This window comes from Anomalospiza imberbis, chromosome Z, assembly GCF_031753505.1.
Source record: "Anomalospiza imberbis isolate Cuckoo-Finch-1a 21T00152 chromosome Z, ASM3175350v1, whole genome shotgun sequence".
Lineage (NCBI taxonomy): Eukaryota > Metazoa > Chordata > Aves > Passeriformes > Viduidae > Anomalospiza > Anomalospiza imberbis.
The window spans coordinates 69,095,481-69,115,468 of record NC_089721.1 but is presented as its reverse complement, the minus strand read 5'-3'; the positions used below and the strand labels follow the sequence as shown (position 1 = coordinate 69,115,468).

The 19,988-nt window shown below is 42.0% G+C and overlaps 1 protein-coding gene across 6 annotated transcripts in view; it reads right to left on the bottom strand.

The window, feature by feature from the left end:
* Window positions 1–19,665, bottom strand: part of CAST (calpastatin) — a 51,907-nt gene extending 32,242 nt beyond the window's left edge. For 5 of the 6 annotated variants that reach the window (XM_068177174.1, XM_068177176.1, XM_068177177.1 and 2 more), the window contains exons 1-3: window positions 14,915–15,016; window positions 14,579–14,644; window positions 6,868–6,939 (exon numbers count right to left, since the gene is read on the bottom strand). In XM_068177174.1, coding sequence (XP_068033275.1) covers window positions 6,868–6,939; window positions 14,579–14,644; window positions 14,915–15,001 — 225 coding nt within the window. In that variant the 5' untranslated portion in view covers window positions 15,002–15,016. Of the gene's footprint in view, window positions 1–6,867; window positions 6,940–14,578; window positions 14,645–14,914; window positions 15,017–19,460 lie in introns of those variants that run through there. The other variant, XM_068177178.1, reaches the window with a different exon arrangement.
* Window positions 19,666–19,988: the final 323 nt, after the last annotated feature.

Below are 19,988 nucleotides of genomic sequence, written 5' to 3'. Positions count from 1 at the left end.
AAACGGTGGCATTACTTAAGCAATACCTACCTATCAAATTTTCACTACTGCAGAAACAATACAAACAGTTTATTGAAAAGCATTACTTTTTTCCCCAGATGTTTTAGCATATTTTAGATATGCTAAAACATATCTAAAACATATATTTTTAAGTGCAATAAACTACTGATACCTGAGCACAGTTCAAACAAGAAGTTGCTCTTGCAGATCACCACACCCTGACTATGCAATACTCCGTACAGGCATATAGGCCCTGCATTAGTATCCCAAAAAAATCACACAGGTCTTGGAAGCCAGAAGAGCGTGGGCTGTGAGCAAAGAAAAAATACCAACCCCGCCAAAAACAAAAATATAAATACAGAACAACTTAGACACCGCTTTTAAAGGTTGCTCTTCCTTGTCCCTCTCTTCTCCAACTGCTGTGTCACGTGGTGTCTGAAAAGGCTGTTTCCAGTATGTTCAAATAAATAAATTCAAAAGCTTATTAACCACACGCTGCTCTGGAATGCCTCAAGCTTGCTGACAGGGGAGGTACGCCAGAAAGCCCTGGAGCTGGCAGCCTGTGTTATTGCAGCCCACAGAATTCCCAGAAGAGGGGAGAATGGGGAGAAAACAAACAAAAAGAGAACAGGAACTACAGCATGAGCAGAAACAAACCTCAGGCAGAGGCAGCAGGAGAGCAAAGCAGGAACAGCTAACTCACTCGGGGGACGTGTGGCTCCAGTCTCCTGCAGGGACACGGCTGCTCCTGGCCCCGGCACTGGGGCTGGGGCTGTGGCTTCCGGGAGCTGCTGGCCAAGCCAAGCCCTTGGCAAGCCGGAGTGCTGAGCCATGCAATCCCCACCCAGCAGCACGGGGAGGGCACCCAGACCTGCAGGTTCGGGCTCCCACACTGAGCCACAGTGAGCAAACCCCTCCTGCTGCTCCTCCTGGGGTCGCCTCTGGAGCTGGCCAGACCAGGGTCCCAGCTGTCACTGAGAGCCACACAGCAAAAGCGAGGGGTGAAGCTAAATTCAGCATCCAAAAAGCAGTATTTGCCTCCCACCTTTTGATTTCTCAGCACTGGTGCCGAGGGAAGGAGCCTGCACATTTCCCCTCAGCCCTGTTATGAGTTCACAGTCTCTAAATTTGGACTGATTACCCAGACACTCTGAGTACATGGATGTTACTAATTGAAAGTAATTGAGATAATTTAGGCCACTTAAGGCCTAAACTTGACTGACCAGGGCTATTTTTAAGCATAACAAACCCAAATAATCTGTATTAGTCTAGAAATTAACAGGTGCTTCTTGAAATACCAGTAGTGATCTGCTCTTGAATTTCTTTTTGCCATATAATCAAATTTTCAATACCTGTGTTATTATGGGAGAGATTTTTTCCAAGAAAAAGCCCTGTACCATCAACAAAATCTTTATCCACTTTTTCATAATAGCCTCTGCCTTGCCCTTTATCTTGAGTGAATAATAAGAAAAAAGTCAGCCCTGGAAGAGAATTAAAAAGGCATTAACATCTGCAGACTGACAAAGAAAATATCCCATTTCTGAGTGAAGCATAGAATTTTTCTCGCAAAAGGGTTGTGCTATTTTGACCACTGCACATCTCTACAAGTTCCAAATCCTGCATCTTTACACAAAGCCAGCTCTTCCATGCACGAGGCACCTTTTGTACTCCAGCAGCTTCCAATTTTTAATGTTTAGGTCTATTTTTAGCATGCCCCTGCCACCAAGAAAGCCAGCACTGTTCTCCACACAGGCACAGCCTTCCTGATTTTCACATGCTGCCAACAGCTCTGAGGGCAACCTCCAGGAAGAGCCCCAGGATTTGCCACAGTCCTGCTGCAGAACACCTAAAAAATGTGAATCTGTGTCATGACACACACCCATCCCGGAGAGAACATGGCAATTAAGTCCTCAGATAACCTGAATTGTTTTTTTTCTGAAAAATCTCAAATTTTAGAGGTAGCCTTTCCAACCTTCATAATATGACTGGAAGAGTAATAATAAATTTATGCATTTTTGTGGACATTCCCAAACATTCCTGTGACTTCAGAAGCCTTCTACTCAAAAATTCCTTCCTTCACAATAAGGTGCCTCTGCAAAGCTCACAAAATAAAAATTTGGTGACAGTTAATAAGGTGTGTAGCAGAAAAAAAAACACGGACAGTAGGTGTCACTTTTGATGATAAACTAGATAAATTTGCCTGCTGCAAAAATAGTGGGGATTTCACTCAAAGATACTTATCAACTGCTGTTCTTTTTCCTTGTTTTCTTGTTTGCTGCATGAGAAAGCAGAGAGAATTCCCTTTAGAACAATGTTAATTTGGGTGCCAGCGAAAAGTAATTACCCTTACATTTCTTTAATCATTAAGGTCAAGAAGCTTCCTCTGAAAATCGGAATAATAATAATAATTTATTATTATTGTTATATTATTATTATCATTATATAATAATAAAAACAACAAAACAACAACAAAACAACAACAACAACAACAATAATAATTTAAAAATTACTGCATTTCCACCACTGTTGTTGAGATCTCCCAGCACTGCTTCAATAGGCCATGAAAGTAATACAGATTCTCACTTCTCTAAGCTATAGCAGCCAGCCAGAAAAAGAAAATAATTACTCATTAGGAGCAATGCAAAAAATCTGCTACATAAAAAGCAGCAAAACTCCATCTGTTATCAACAGAAATACCATATAAGAACACAAAGATCCAGGAAGGGTGGCTGGATCCAGCTGTGTTCAAGTATTAGTCCCTTCTATTAATAGACATGATTGAACACTGAGGTGGAAATTGGCTTTCCTGATGGCTGTGGAACTGGCAAAATCTTCATTAAAGGCTGTAAAAGGAAATGCAGCAGCACTGGCAGGAGAGGGAGGAGGTTAGTTCAGTTTTTCCTCCCCACTGCTGCCTGCTAATCCTGTCAGCCATGACCTGGTTTGTGCACCTTGGCAGTCAGTGTGTGCATGGAAGAGGCTGCTCTTAGGCAACCCAGTAAACATTCCTGATGATGACAGCCTTACCTGAACCTCCCTTTTCACTCCATTTACCTGCCTAGCCTGGTGCTCACTGAAACCCCCCTGGGACAAACCAGCAGTCGAAGATGACTTCCCCATCAGAGGGGAAAGAAAGGTTTGTCACAGAAACAAAGGAGTCAGAACACCTGCTTCAGTGAAGCCTCTCTAAATAATCCATTTGGATTTGAGTCACACAAAAACTGGGCACGTCCATGTTGCTGACTGAGCCTCCTGAGTGGCCTTAGTGCAGAGGAGGAGGCAGGAGAGGCAGCACTTCTTGCACCACAGAACACTTAGGCAGACAATTAACACCCCGGTCAGAGCACAGGGAGCAGAGGCAGTGAGTAAACACTGGCTGCAATTCCAGGAACTCCGGAGTGACACAACAGAGAGCACAGGGGTAAAATGAAGCCACAGAAAACTGCATTTCTGAGGGACAGTGTATGAAAACAAAGCCAGGCAGCTGAGTGCTCTCCCTTGGACAAGCAGTCTGCCCACATGCTTAGGCATGACACAGCGACAATCCTTCAGCACACACAAGCTCCTGTATCTGAAAACTAGAAACCCCAGAAGAAACAAGCCATCAGTTATTATTACTTACTAGATGAAGGAAAAATTACCCAGGTCTGATGTGGAGGCAGCAAACCCCCTCTTGGCTCTTCAGTTTAATTAATTTCACCATAAGGTAGGAACAAGTGAAAAAAATAAAAGGCAGGAGCTGGAACAACTTAACCATCCCACCTACCTTGCCTCTGGTAAGGATTTAGAAATTTATCTGGGACAAGTAATGACAAGTAAGTACTACTGACCAACAGAATTATTAAAGCTACATCAGAGGGAAATAAATAACAGAAGAAACAGCAGTCCCAAACTGTCCAAAATCCTGTGGAGTATTTCTGATTGCATTAAAAGATTTGATCTGGTTTTGCAGGAAATCAGAAAGTGCTGCCTTCGCTTTTTAAGAAATACTTCCCTTCCTGTAAAATTCCTCATTAAAAAACACAAAACCAAACCTGCAAAATTATTGTTTTCAACAGATATTTTTAGAGACAAAAATAAAGGCAGAAAAGAAAACAGCCAGACAAATGGGTTGAAAAAAAGTATGGGTGGCACAAACTCCAACAAATCCCTGAGTTTTCCTTGTTTTAAGTAACACTATAGGATCACAGGGGATTGTTGAGAGTAAAAGTTAACAATTAACACAAGATTTAGCCTAAGTGAAAAAAGGTGGAAATGGCTGAGTGGGAACTTAAAAGGCTGAACTTGAATTAGCTCCTGATTAAAAGTCAATATTAGGTAGTATGAGGTGAGTATTTTTGTAGTACATAATCTTTACAGTAAGTATGCTGGAATGTCACAGAAACTGGAGAGTACTGTTAAAATACACATTCTAAGTTGCCATAACCTAATCTACAGCAATTCCTGGCAATTCCATTGCATTATTTTCATGACACTACCTTCCAGTTCTTAGGCTTAATAGCATGTATGAATTGTGCCTTCCACACTTAGAAGTTCTTTCTACTTATCATAGAAAGAACATATACTGGAAAAAAAAAAAAAAAAAAAAAAAAAGACTCAGAGCTGTGTTAGCCAGCAAATTAGATATAAGCATCCCTGGGACTATGCAGCTGGGGACATCCAGGTTGAGTAGGAGGAGTAAACCTTGGCAAAGTGCAAGGAAAAATAAGAAAAGAAAAAAAAAATTAAAAATGGTGGGCTGTTGTTGTGGTTTGGCATAGAAGTGAATTTTTTCAAGAAGTTGGGTCAAACCAATAAGTGGTTAGGTTTAGATATTAGTACTTAGAGTAACTACTGAAAGTATGGATACACTTTTGAGAACACAGAGGGTTAAAAGCAAGAACTCTCAGGAGAGTTTTCTCTTTAGTTCTGGTTAGAGTGCTGTGCAGACTTTTCTCGCTCAGCTACAGGCTAGGTAGGAGAGGGGAAGCTATATAGCTTAGTCGAGGTGAGCTGAGAAAGCTGAAAGACTAGAACTGAACAGTGGCGCCCTCTGTCTTCAAGAAGAAGATAATCTCTATTCTTAAACCCTCAGCCCCCTTAAAAGAATAGAAGAGACTGTAGTCCCAAAATAAAATACTAAACTACTGTCTCTTTTAGTCCGTAACAAAACATCCTTAAAGGAGCCCTATAAACAGTCTATCCATACACAGTAGTAAAAACACTGTAACATAAAAAAAAGTGTCACACTAGCAAATTTTCTCCAAGCAGTTACCATGTGTAACATAAAAGCACAAGAGTAACAACAATATTTCCTAAGAGAGTCTGTAGTACAAAAGAAAAAGAGACGTCTCTCTCCTCTCTCCTTTAAGAAACCAAGTATTAATTATCTAAAATAGCAACTTAATCAAGAATCCTGAGTAGTGTCTCACTGTAGTTTTGTTTAGAAATTAAGTAAGAAGAGAAAAAGTGTTTTGAAGAGTCTTCATCCTAAATTTACTGTCTGTGTTTTTTATAGTAGTAATAGTTTAATAAAGTTTTTTTTTTTTATTTTATTATTAAGCTTAAGCCTACTCTGCTCTATTCCTAATCACATCTCACAACAATTATGTAAGAAAGTACATTTTCATAAGAACACTAACATTACATCAGTATCAAGCCATAACAGCTGTCTTTAGTAATACATAGAAACATTGAAAGGAAGGGACAGCAAGATTTATATCTTTGTGTCCTCCCTCACTGAGTAAAAAGCAAAAACAAATTACTTAGGAAGCATGCAGATATCTTAAGTGTATTATTTTACAAAAGCACCGATTAAGAAAGTAAAAAATCCCATTCAAAAGCAGAAACACTTCCTGCTGTTCGGATCCTTCCAATAATAGGCTCCCTGCAGACATGGAACACTGTGGTGGATCTGTGGACCCCTCTCAGCCAGCTCCACATCTTGGGTGTGAGCTGAGGAGCTGGAAAGCCCCAGGCTCACACATGGGAGTCAAGGTGGGTTGAGAAATATGTCAAAAGGTGCATCTGAAACCCAGAATTTCAAGTACAGGACAGGACAGGACAAGTACAGGTACCCGAACTAAACAAAGACACTGATCTTGTCTCCACTGCTGACCAGCACCCAGCTGCCTCACTCTTGATACTGCCATCAAAATGGGCCCAGACTGAGTTCTCCCTAGACTAAACTTTACCGTCAAACTTCACTGAAGTCCATCAAAAATATTTCTTTACTTCAGTAAAGCATACTGCTGCCTCTCTTCTAAGTGATCTGCATTTTACTCATCTGTGACAATTACGCACCTAACAATGGCTACCAGGTGCAGCATCAGCAAGAGCATTTTCAGCACCCTCTTTCAATGCCCTGCAAGACCTGAGCACCCTGCTTCCCTGAGAGAATATCACCTGCACTCCTTTGCAATTCAGCTTTAAAATGCTTCTTGAATTATCAGCTGAACTGCTCTGGGGGCAATGAAAGAAAAAAGAAGCTGTCAGTTCTTCAAATTCACCAAGTTCCACCAAGTAAACAAAACCCAAAAAATACCAACACCTCAGGGTGAAAAAAGAAACAGCCCCCCAAAAGTCAAATGAAGGTGCCCACTGACATCAACAGGGCCAGGATTCTTTAGAATAACTAGGAGACTAACAAAGAACATGTGAAAAGGGAGAATGTTCCCATTTATTTCCTCACGATGTCAACACTGGGGTTCTGCTGACTTGTGCTCCCCTTTCCTTTCAATGGGTTAGAATTTGTAGCAAGTCATGAAGAGCACCCCTGTGGTGTTGAATGTTGGCAAACAAATAATTTTCGATCCCAATGCAGGGTATGGAGTCACACCACATCCTCTCCACATGTAAAAAAAAATCATTTTCTTAAGTTCACATTACCTGAGCAGAAGCAGCTGCTCCACTTGTCTCTGTTTTGAGCAGCTGGCTGACATTAGCACTTGCTTGTTTCTTCTAGAAAATAAAAAGACATAATAAAGGTCAGAAATGTCAATGAAGGAAAAGAAAAGCCAAATAAAACAGTGAAGCAAGCAAACAAAAAAAACCCAACTGAATCCAAAGTATTAAAAAAAGAAAAACCACACTTAAAAATGTCCCCTAAAACATTTTTGCAAGGCAAGTAATCAAGAAATGAACTTTCCTACGTAACTTTAATTCACACAGGCACATTTCAGGGCCCAGAAATGTGCACACCCAGAACAGCCCGAGTTCTCCTGCAGTGTTTTATGGAGGATACATAAATCTGCTCTATTTCCTGTGGCACAGTGACTCCATTTTAAGCTAGCAGTTAAAGCAACAGTATCTATATAAAAAGTACCACGAAAATAAGAGGGGCAAGCTATTGCTGTTTAGACAGGATGTGAGTGGGCAACCAGAAGGTAACATCCTAGGGCAAGGAAGTAAAGATACAAAGTTAAGGGCAAAATCATGCTTTTTTTAAGAAGTGCAAGATTCACAATGCAATAAAAGATTTCACATTTCAACAAGCAGAGCAGGCTGCAGAAGGACCAGAGATTCAACCAGCAAACTCAAAAGCTCCAGTTTTCAATGGACGGGACACCAGAATTGTAACAATGTGGGAGATACAGAGACCTCTGCCATTCAGGTAATTCTACCTCTTCTTTCTGGTTTTGTTTGAAAAACAAAAAGCTAGAGCAAAGATGCACATTCAGCAGTCACCTCCAGAGATGAGGCAGAGGCCCAAATATACAGCCCAAATCTGGTACCAACTGAAACTAAGAAGCATCTTACATCCAGGATCACACTGGGAAAAAAATGACATCCCAGTAACAGGCCACAGGATGCCAAACCCCAAGGCTAACACTGTTTTTTTGCCTGCTAAAAGGATGTTAAGAGTGTTCCAGCCCAGGACTTTCCTGCACAGCCACTGAAGTCCACTGCTGCTGCCCATTACAGACCTGCCCAGAACCTGGGGTCTCTGCCCAGGCTGAGGGATGTGGTTAAAGGAAAAAGCAGCAGCAAAGCCTAGAGACACCCCAAACACACGCCAGAGACACACAGGAGCCTCACCACAGCCCCCCTCCATCATGTGTCAGTCGGGTTTGTCTTGGTATTTTCTCCTCTGACCACACATTCCTAAGGGAGCAGACAGTCTCCTTGCACATACTCTGCAACTCTGGTTACAATGAACATTTTTAACTCCCTAAGGAAGGAAACAGTGTTCCAGCTGAGGTGGTAATGATCCTGGAGGCAGGTGATGGAGGTGTGATGCATTTACAATTTTGTAAAGACAGTACCGAGATGCAGAACACCTCGGGCTTTGTCTCTGACATAGTGCACTGAAGACCCTGTAATGAGCATTTCCCACAAATCTTTCAACTTTTAATTAAGTTGTCCAAGTAGCTCAGAGTCTGAAGTGCTAGCCTCCCCTTTTCAAAGAGAAAAATTAAAACAAAAAAAAAAAGAAGTCACCATAAAATAATCATATTAAAAAAAAAAAAAAGGAGCAAAACTGAAAAGCAATCAGAATTGTGGGCACACCTCACACCTTCAGCACCACAGATCTTGACTGCCATCTCATCCTCAGCCTTTGGCTCAGGGTTTATGGTGTTCAAGATTTACCTTTGGTACCAAAGACTATGTCTAACAGAACTGTGATGCTCTGTAAATATCATAGAATCACAGAATTCCACAAATCCATAGAGTACTGTTTTAGAGAAGGGAATCTTTATGACACTTACCAACATACTCAAAAATTTCAGGCACAAGGATAGCTTTCCCCACCTCCCAGCAAGTCTGAGCTACCAAAAAAGCCTCAAAAAACCAAACCAAACCAAACCAAACCAAACTAACAATTAAAGAAAAATCAAAAAAAACAAAACAAACAAAAAGCCACCAAACCAAAACCACCAAAAAACCCCAAAATAAAAACCAAAAAAACCCCAAACCTAAAAAACTCAAACCAAAAACCAGACCAAAAACCACAAATAAAAAAAATCCCAACTCCAACCCCCAAAAAACAAAAAAAAAGTCCCCCTAAAAAGTGACACAAACAACCAATAAAGAAAACCCTCCCCTCCAAAACCAGAACCACCTAACAGAGTGAAATAATCCTTGTTCAGAGTATGAACTTGTGTTAACCAACCAAACAGAATAAAGAAAAAAGTGTTAGTGCCAATAATTATTTGGTGGTAAACCAAACAGCAATAAAAGATAGAGAAGAAAATTAACAAATAAATTCTCCTCTGCAACAGAGAAAGATTACCAGGAGATAAGCCATGTGGAAGTTGAAGCCACCATATCAAATAAGTATGACTCAGTGAATACTGATTACAGAACATGGAGTAATACATATTTTAGTTCCCAGAGTCATCTTTCAACAGCAACTTCTTTGGTATCTATGCATCCCTTAATATATTTGTAAAAGCGGAAGCACTGGCCACATCATTCAATGTTTATCATTCAATTCAGGTTTATTCTTCTTTCACCCTTATTAAGATAAGGATGTTAAGGTGTTTCCCAAGATGTTCCCTCCATGCAAACCAGCTCAGATGTCTTCACTGACAAATACATCAGAGCTATCCTCATCTTGTCTCCCTCCAAGAACTGGAAGAGTATTTTTCTTCTGTGACATTCTCAGACACAAACAACTGAAGAATTACCTTGAAGCTGTACTCACACCTTGCTTTCCAACCTGATATTAACAGAGACAATGAATTATCAATGCACAGCTTCTTTATGAAATGAATTAAAAGAATTATGGGCCTGTAAAGTATTGTATGTGAAGGAATAAAAGCTGTGGAACACAGGTACTTATAATCTACTCTTCATTGTTAGCAGTGCCTTCAAAAAGACAGAACACTGTTTCAGAGTGGAATATTAATTCTGCAGGTTTAATAAGGGGAAGATGAAATATACATTCTTCTGCTAAATGGATTTGCAAAGGAAGACGTGTTAAGACTGGTGTCCAGAAATGTGGACTTTGTGTTCACTTTGGACTACAACATTCAAGTGTTCATTGTAAGATTGCAGTAAGAATGCTTTCAGCACACTTGTCTTGAGAAAAAAAAAAAAACACAAGAGGCAAGGGTGTGCAGTCTCTGTTCTGCAAATATTTTTGACAACCATCAGCAGCATTTCAGCATCCCCCATCAATCTTTCATCCAAGAACAGATCAAACAACAACCACCCTGTATTCCTTCTGAAGGCAGAGACTTACATGGCAACAGCTCTCAGCAAGTGCCAGAATTTAACTGAAATATTGTTATTTTTCAACTATCCTTGGCATTTTAGCCAAAAGAAGCACCAAAACAGAAAAGGGAGACAGCTAAAGAAGCTGCTGCTGTGCTTCTCAGAACCTTCCCACTCCTCTACTGAAGATGAATTAAGGCCACAATCCCCTCCACCAGTGCCAAGGTGCTGTGAGGCACAAAGGAGAATGAAAACAAACAAACAATGCAAATATAAATTAATATTTTGGTAGCAAAGTAAAAAGAAACCTCACAAACACCCTAGGTAAAAACTACCCATGCACTTCCACAACTCAGACCAGCAGTGGGCAACCCAACGAGATTTTCACCAGTCATAATGCCTTTACTCAGCCTTAATGCTTTTTCTGGATAAGGAATCCGAAGTGACAAGCCTCGGGATTAAAAAGTATCATAGTCACACTGATTTCAGAGCAAAGAATCAATTCTAAAAGGATAGAGATGCCTTAGCACCAATCATCACTGTCATTCTTTCAAAGTAAAGAATATATTTCCTGATAAGTACAATGAGCTGAAAAAGCAGATTCTACCTACATTCCTGTAAAGAACAACTCAAAATGCCAGGACACATTAGAGAGGGTCCTGTTTCATACCATACCTGGTGAAATATGGCCTCACTCTGAGCTGGGGCTTGCAATTCCTACAATATATGACTCTGTCTTCCTTTTTAATATCACATTTTCACATCCAGACAGCAGCCATGCACAGGCTGGGCTTTTACACAGATACAGAATGTCTCCTTGGTATTTCCCTCTGAGACAGTAAAAAGAGAACAGACCTTTCTCCACCTTATTAACATGGATCTACTCAGAGCAGGGGGGGGTTCAGAGCACAGCCACACACAATGTGAGCACTTGTTCTGCATTATTCTTGTGAATTTCATGTGGCTGTGTAGCAGAACACACTGTGCCCCAAGGGCAGCCCTCTGACAGGCAGCACCTACTGGACGTGGCGTGCAAGATTAGGACAGCAGGACCACGTGCCTCATCACAGTGCAAGACCTGCCTTCCTGGGTTTGGATAAGCTTCACTTTTATCATTCCCCTGTCTCTAGCAGTGGTCAGCAGCAGATAGGAAAGAAAACAAAACCAGTTATGCAGACATAGTTCAGGTCTATGTTGATATTTCTTCTAAATACTCTTCCAGACTCAGTCTGTGGGCCATGGATTTCTTAAGTTCAGTGTATTTCATAAATCACCCTGGGTTTTTCTTCAGTGATTTTGTGCCATCTGCCATGCCATATATATTTTAGCATCCAAGAGCTTCTAGAGCACTCCTGCCCCAATGGCCTCAAAAGTGGAAGTGATCTGAAATTGGTAGAAAGGCACACACATACTTAAGCTGAAGACAATGCCCAGATGGGGACTAAAATAAAACCAAGCTGTCCCTCACATACTGACAAATTGCTAAAAGCCTTGGAACACCAGAAAGCAATGGAAAGAAAGGAAATTTACTATTCCACACCCTTTGCAATGGCATGCTGCAAACACGTTGGCTCAGGCCCACAGTGTCGCATCACAGTGAGAGAACAGAGGGACAGACCTGGGAAACCTGCAGCACACCACTCACTTCTGCTGGGTGGTAGCTGCATCCCAGCTGCAACAACATGCCACAGCTTCATGTGCATGAGCAACCAGCAATTCCAACAACCACCTTTTCTTTTCTGTTAACACCCCCCTATTATTATCAGTGCTTTAATTGGAAGGGATGGGATTACAGTCGGGCTAAAAACTATTTATTGCTCAGATAAACATCATTCTCAAAGGCTGTGACATTTTGAAGAGCAAGCAGTAGGCCATAGCTCAAAGTAGTCATAAGTACTTTGTTACAAGACAATTTATAACTTTCTAACCCTATGGGCAGTTGCTACAAAGTTTATTTTGCATTTTTAACATCACTTTTACTTCTGCTGCAATGAGTATACTTTTATCCAATGGGCTACTATCACACCTACACACGTATCTTTCTATTATAACTTCTAAACTCTAAGCTTACTCTATACAGTTACATTTCTACACTATACACCCTTCACCATCTTATCAATACAGTTTCTTACTTACTTAAGGCATACTCTTACTTACAACTATAGAAAAATAATTTTATAGTTTTCCTGCTTAATGTCTGTGTACTTTATTTTTACATCAATCTATGTTTCTTCTAAGGCTGCAGATCAAATCCTGCAGTGTCAGTGGAAGTTTCTATTTTTCTATTTCTCACTTTCCCTCATACACACACCCACAAGGAATGAAAACATTTCAGTAAAGCTGAAATGAGATTCTCAGGTGGGTTTTTTTTCAAGATTTTCAGCAAGTGTCTGATTGTCCCTAGAAGGTGAACTCAGTAAATGTAAGGTTCTAACAACCAAGACATCAAGATTTTAAGACAGATCCCTATGATTTGAGCCATGGAGCAATGCCTAAAAGGACATACATTTTTATTGATGTCTACACTGATGAAGAACTTCTTATATATATATATATTTTTTTTTTTTTCAAATTACATATTCTAACACATCTGGAAACTTCCAGCACAGGTTTTGCCTGTTTCCACAAGGCTCCATGCACAGATACACACTCAGCTGCTCATCACAGGACTGACAGATTGTGTCAATCTCAACCCAGAGCTGATCCTGCATGTGCAAGCAGATCCCCCATCCTGTCTAGACTCACAGCTTGAGCAGCACTGCTGAAATTATGCAAACAAATATGACAGTGTCTTTCCTTGGCTGGTATCTTGAGGCACAGAAGTGATGGAGAACAATCTTTCCAAGGACAACACGACCCTGTCCACCATGGTATCACAGCTCCATCCCTTCTTACTGAACAGGTTTCTATCTACAGCAAATCTGCTGTGTTTTCTTCAGTCTGCTTTTAAGTCTCCAAGAAGAAAGGGTTAAGAAGCCTCTTCTACACCCTAACACTATTCATGGGGAGTTAATCTTGATGCTGTGACTAACTGGCATCTCCCACTCAAACCAGCATCAGGCCCTTCTTAAGTTTGGTTTTCAAAACTCTGCCCTCCTTCTCTCACTCCCTCAGGACTATATACCCAAAGAATCTAAGGGACAAGAGTTGTTTGGTGTTATTTCTGGTTAAACAACAACCATACTGATCTTACTGTTTTCCTTTCAGTATGGATACAAACTGTTCAAAGACCTCATTATTTTCTTGTAATTTTTCTAATGCCAAACTTTTTCTAGCAGGCAGGTGAACAAATGCAATATTCTAGACAACGTTGCCCAAAGCTCTCTGCAGATATATTAGAAATTTCTTCCTCAAAAAACAAAGACTATAGGAATTATCTCTGAATTTTAAACAAAAATGTAATTTTGTAGACTCTTGGGAAAGTTGTTGAAAGATTTTGAGTTGCTTCCTCAACTGCTTAACAAATCAGAGTGTTTTGGAGGTAGGTATGAGTCACAGTGGGATCAATGCCCCTCAACAGGTCTCTGGAAGAGGTTAGAGGTTTTTGATCTATTTCCACTTTTAAGCACTGCAGAGTGGATGGAGCAAATAAAACATATGAAGAAATCCACAAGAGTAAACATACATGCAGTATTCTAAGGACTCAAAAAGCAGAAGTATCCAGACAATAAATTTTAGTGAGAGTCTTTGTTTTGCTGGATCTTCTCAATAAGAGGTCAGAAACATTAGCCCCAGAACTCTAACTACAGGTCTCAACTCCCACCCTCGCTACAAAAAATGTCAACACTTCTCTAATAAGAAGAACAATGTGCAGTCAAAGAATATGGCATTAAACCAAGAATGTATAAATGCACAGTGATATTCATGAAAAAAACAAGCAGTCTGGAGAGTAAAGGTGGAACATATTCTAAGGCTAGAGAAGTTTTCCTTGTCTTTCTGGACAGGAAAGAAAAGCAATTGCTTGAATCATCTACTTCAGAGGATTGTAACAAAAGCATTCACTGACCCTGATTTGCAGTGCAGTCAAACAGGCTTAGGCAAAGTTATTTCCCACACAGCTTCTGCTGTGGATGAACCACCAGGTGGAAAGCATCAGAGTGCACTCCCTTCACCTGTACTTCTGGGCAACTCAAAAACCAGGGCCACCAGTTGTGCCCCACACTGTACCAGCACTGCACAGCAGACACTCCACTGAGGTAACTTCCACAGATACCAATGTGAAGTGTTAGGGGAAAGTACAAACAGAGCAAAAAAATAATTTCCAGTAGGCTGCTCAGCAGCACAAGACAAAACTAAATGTTCCCGGGATGAATTATGACTGTCTGGAGTCAACAGTTTATTGTCCAAAAACTACCACTTTGCTATCAAAAGGCAAAAGTGAGCATAGGAGGAAATTCATTGCCAACTTTTCTTCTTAATATTTTCAAACACTTGGATTTACCTTTTCTACTTCTGCATTTTTCTCTGCTGCCTTGGAAGAAGCTTCATTTGCCTTCTTGTCACCATGCTGTGAACAGAGAAAATAGATGTGTAGTTATTTAGACCTTAAGTCTTACCTTGCACACAAAGAAATTCTCAAATTTCCTAGTACAAGGATGATTCCCTTCAGCTACCAGCAATATGACAGTTTTTCTTCTCACTAATGGACAGGATTTATAAATGGCCTGCTGGATAACTTCAAGAGAAATCAGTCATAAGGTCATGACTCTTAGGGCAGTTACATGACTGTTCTCGTGAAAAGTTCTGGAAAATATTCAGCTTATCACTCATCCCACACCAGCAAAGCACTCTCCAGTGCTTGTTTTGGAAATGTCAGAAACAAAGGCTTCAGCAGCAACTGAACAGCTCTCAGAGACACTAACATGATGTGTGCAACCCACTCCAATATCTGAACTCCCCTCAGACACACTGAAATGTCTGTTATGCCCAGCCCTTCTCACCTGAAAGAAAGCTGTTACCATGATTGCTGTAATTCTGGTGCTGATAGAGAAAAAAAAAATTAAAATGCTCCAACAGTTCAGGCACAGGTGCACATTAGGAAATACTGTTTGTGGTAAGTACATCTACAACACTGTTCTTCCAGGATCCCTGAACCTCCTGCATCTTTTATCTCCTCTTCCTTTCACTTAACTTGATGTAGAATCCCAGTAGTTTCTAATGTGCAGCAATGTAAAGAAAGGCACATTTTGCTCAGCACACACACTGGTATTCAGCATGTTGTAACTGACTGCCTCTCTGAAAAGTGGTGAACATGGTCCCTAAAAAAATCTCTTTTCAAAAATAGTAAGAGCAAAAAGCAAGAAGTTAATATAAAAGGCAACATAATACAGCTACTCTCTAGTATCTCAGCTAGTGTAACTTCCCACAGCAACTGAGACATCTGGAAGGAAGAATTCACGTCTGGTTTGTTTCGTTAAGTAAAGACAGGAGATGATTCAAGACCCATTTATTGCCTTCTGTTTTCGGGACTGAGCAGCAGGAGGCAGAGCTTGCTAATCCACCAAGTAATTAGTTCCTGCAGATTTTTCTTTACATGGCTATAGGCAGAAAGTAATGATACATGTATCACTGCACTATCTTCAACAGAAATCAGTTCCAGCACAACAGCAGGAGAAAATGCAGACAGGAAAAAGTACTATAACAACAAAAATTTCAATAATTGTTTTGGACAACCTCTAACAATTCAAGTTTTTAAAATGAATTTGGTTATGACTAAGACACTCAATGAGTTTTAAATTTGGAAATGCTATAGTCATATTCCAAATGTGCCTCTTTAGATGAAAAATAACACCTCTTTGGTTGTCTATTCAGGTAAGAGATTAATTGATTCACTGCTCCATAATAGCACTTCCAGTAGAGACACAATTTACCCAGCTATCTGTGCTTTTTACGGCTACAATAAAAGCACATCGCACACGTTATCAGTAAGAGCAGTGCCAGTGAGTCTCCTATTGCTGACTGAACAGGAATTTCAGAGCCAGCACTGCCATAAGGCTCAGGAGTTAAAGGAGAACACTGTTGATCAGGCTCTATTCTTGCATGAATACCCTCAGCATCAAAATGCTCCAAAAATCAAGTATTATCCTGAATCCAGCTATTAAAGTCTTCTCTTGCTTCCATTTGTTTTCTTCTTCAAATTCAGACATAGCTTTAAAAGCAGCAACACCAACTGAAGTGTAGGGTCTGTACTTGTTTGTTTGTTTTTTTTTTTTTCTTTTACTAAACCAAGTCAGGGAATGTAGGAACTAAATACTTACTTCTTACTGAGCACACCAGGCCTTTATCAGGGCTGAATCTGTGTTACCCTTCCTCCCTAAGTCCACCTCCTCATCTTCATACCAAAGAAACCCACAGCAGACAGGACGATGGCACCAAAAGAGCATCCAGACCCAGAACTAGGAGGGACATATGGAAGGGGATTGGCCGGATTCCCTCAACCTCAGGCAGAGCAACTCCCTGAGGGATCCCAGGGCAGCTTCAGTGCCCAGAGAGGATGCAGAATAGACCAGGACGAGGACCACAGCTTTGCTATCCCTAAACTCAAGTCAGAGAGACACTAAAAGCATGGCATCTTCCCTCCAGAAGGTAATGTCAAACGGCATCTATAATAAAGAGACTTTGACTCAGAGGACAAATATGTTTATTCCAGTTCAGGGAACAAAGCACATATGGTCAGACCAGAGCAGTTTTGTTTTGATTTTTTTTTTCCCAGTAAGTTGAGTCATGCACTGGGTACACACAGAGCCCTGATACTCACTCCCTGGCTTCAGATAATAAAACAGCCTGTGAAAGTACTGCCTTGCAGGAAAGTCTGCTGTCCTGAGGAGGTAACCTGGGAAAGCACAGCTTCACAGTATACCTGGGGAAACCATGCTGGTTCCCTGAACAGTTGATGCATAAGGTATGATGAGGGAGCCCATTTCAATAATGCCCTTCAACAACTCTTTTCTTATCTGAATTTTCAAACTTTGAACCCTCCAATAAAAAAAAATATGAAATATACAAAAAGAAATAAAACAAAAAACCCCAAAAAACCCAAACAAACAAAAAAATCCAAAAAACCCCAAACCAAACAAAAACACAAAAACACCAAAAAAATTCCAAACCAAATAACAACAACAAAAAAAACCCAACCAAACAAAAAAAAAAGTCAGAAAAACAAACAACAACAACAAAAACCAAGAACAACACCAACCAAAAAAATAGGCAGTAAATCAATCTGCTTAGTCAGAAGGCTAAGCTCAGGTTTTGTGGGACAGTGTACATCCACTGCTCATTCATATTAACAACTCATGACGAAAAGCTGACTTTTTCTTTGGGCACTCTTTCCTTTTCCTGCTCAAATTCCAGTGCCAGAGATACAGATTCATAACCAAAGCAGTGGGTCAGAGCTGCTCCAGCTCTCTCACATCAACAGTGGGCATACAGCTGAAGTGACAATTTTAGTTTAATTCATGAGATAACAATTCCCTGTAGCTTTTAAGCTGGCTTAAAATATTTTCCAACCTTACTAACTAAAAAAAAGAAAAAAAACCCACACAACCATAATTACATGTTCACGAAAATACGTGTCATGAGCAAGAAAGTTTACCCTGAGATCTTCATCCAGTTCTAAAGTGCATGAAAATGTCAGCACACTATTAAGACACACCTTTAAACTTCTGACTCAAACAGCACTCATAAACTAGAAAGTAACTGGTGAAAAAGCACAGAGAAAATTACTAACAACTGAACAGACACTTATGTGCACAAAAATCCAACCCTCACTAAAGGCTTTGCTTGCAAGAAATTCCTTCTAAACCTCAGGAGATTTAGAAGGCATTAACAAGCCTTTGGTTTAAGGCCACTGCACAGCATCTCGGAGGACTTGCAGTAACTGGGCAAGAAGTGAAGTCTTGCAAGATTCTCAGCTAAAGTCAATCAACTCAGCATTACAGCTATTTAAGGAGATAGGAATTTGACTTTTGCTCTCAGCTGCAACTGGGAGGAAGACAGAGATCTTTTACACTGCTTGGAAAATTGTCAGATGCAAAGCGTTGCAAGGGGAGCTACAATCAAGCCAGGTAAGGAATCGAAAGGTGAAACCTAGATTCTTACTGCATCCAATCCCAGCTTTAAATACACCACCCAGTAAAAACGTTAATCGCCTCTGTGTCTGTCCCTCTCATCCACCTCTCCTACCTCCCTATGCATGGGAGAGGACTCCAGTCCCACATGGAGGCCCACAAGTGCCAACAACCACAACCAGGGGTTTCCAAAAGAGTGGCTGTGGGAGCAGTTTTCTTAACTCACCACACACAGCCATATCTTGATATCTTTTCTTCCCTTGGATGCAATGACACAGAGCTAACGAGGCCTTTTACATCCATTCCACAGCTTAGAGCAGTATTTCTCAAACTTTCCCCTTTGTGATTTTCTGTCACCTCCACCACACTGATTTGACTTAACACAATGACTGACACCTGAAAACACTGATCCAAGCTACATGAAGCAACTTAAAATTACAGTTATAACTTCAAGAGGTTTCACCTACAGGATCATGTATTTTGGAAATGCATTAAAGTGATATTTTCTCTGAAACCAACATTTCACAACATATGCTTTCAGTAAAACTTTAACAGAATGCAAACCTTTTTCCTTTCACCATTCCACACAGAGGCCAACCGCTTCCTCCTACGTGTAATAAAAGTGCATAAAGGTTTCTTAAAGGCTTTTTAAAGCCGTTTAAAGCAGTCGCGGGTTCATCAAAGTAATGAGCAGCGACCCAAGTCCATCCAAACCACACGGAGCCGTCAGAGAGCTGTGGTTTGCTCAGGGAGGATCTGGCAAACGACGGCTCTTCCCGGCAGCACCGCCACCACCCGCCTGCCGTGAAGAACACGCTCCTGGGAAAAGGCGCAGCGCAGTTTTTCCCAAAACATGAACATTCCCACATAAAATCCTGTCTTACGCGTTCTGGTGCGGTTTCATCACCCCGCGAGCCTGCCTTACTCGGGCGACGACGAAAACTGCTAACAGCACCAAAACCCCGTTTCCTGCGTCGCTTTCTGGGATGCGATGCGGACGGACAGCTGGAGCGCACTGCGTTTCCACCTGACTTGAAGCACTGGGACATTTTATTTTAAAATGAGCTGCCTCGCCTCTAGCCGCGCCACAACCCCCTTCTCTCACTACCTTCTCCATCCCGAACGCCGGGGAGCGGCGGGAGCATCCCGCCCGCCCCACCCCGCGCCCCCGCCGACCGCTCCCGCGGGGCTCCCAGGGCGGTGCCGGCTCCCCACCGGGGTGGTCCCGGCTCTGCCGGGGCTTTCCCCCTCACTCACCATGGCGTACCACCAGCGGGCGAAAGCCATGGCGCTGCCGCTGCTCCTCCTGCCCGCGCTGCCCGGCACTGCCCGGCCCGGCCCGGCCCGGGACGCGCCCAGGGCGGTGCCGGCGCGGAGCCGCTCCCCCGGAGGGGCCGCGGGGCACCAGGGGCAGCGCGGAGCGGCATCGCCGCCCTCCTCACACCCCTCCCCGCATCCCCGAGCCCGCCTTACCGCCGCGGGCAGCGGCTGCCTGCCCGTCGCGGGCGCCGACATGCCGATCCCGGGCAAGAGGAGCGGCGGCTGCCCGGTCACTCGCAGCTCCACGGTCGGCTGGAACGGCCGTCGGTCCCTCCCCTTCCTGCCGGGGCCGAGCCGGGACGGGGGAGCCAGGGGGGCCGCGGGTGCGGGCAGGAAGGCGCTCAGCTGGAGCGAGAGTGGCTTTTCTTTAAAATAGCGTTGTTCTGGGGGCCTGCGGGGAGGAGCGCGCAGACTTTCTTCTCCTCACGAAAGTCGTTCCCTTTGGGAAAGCGTTTGGGTGTCGAC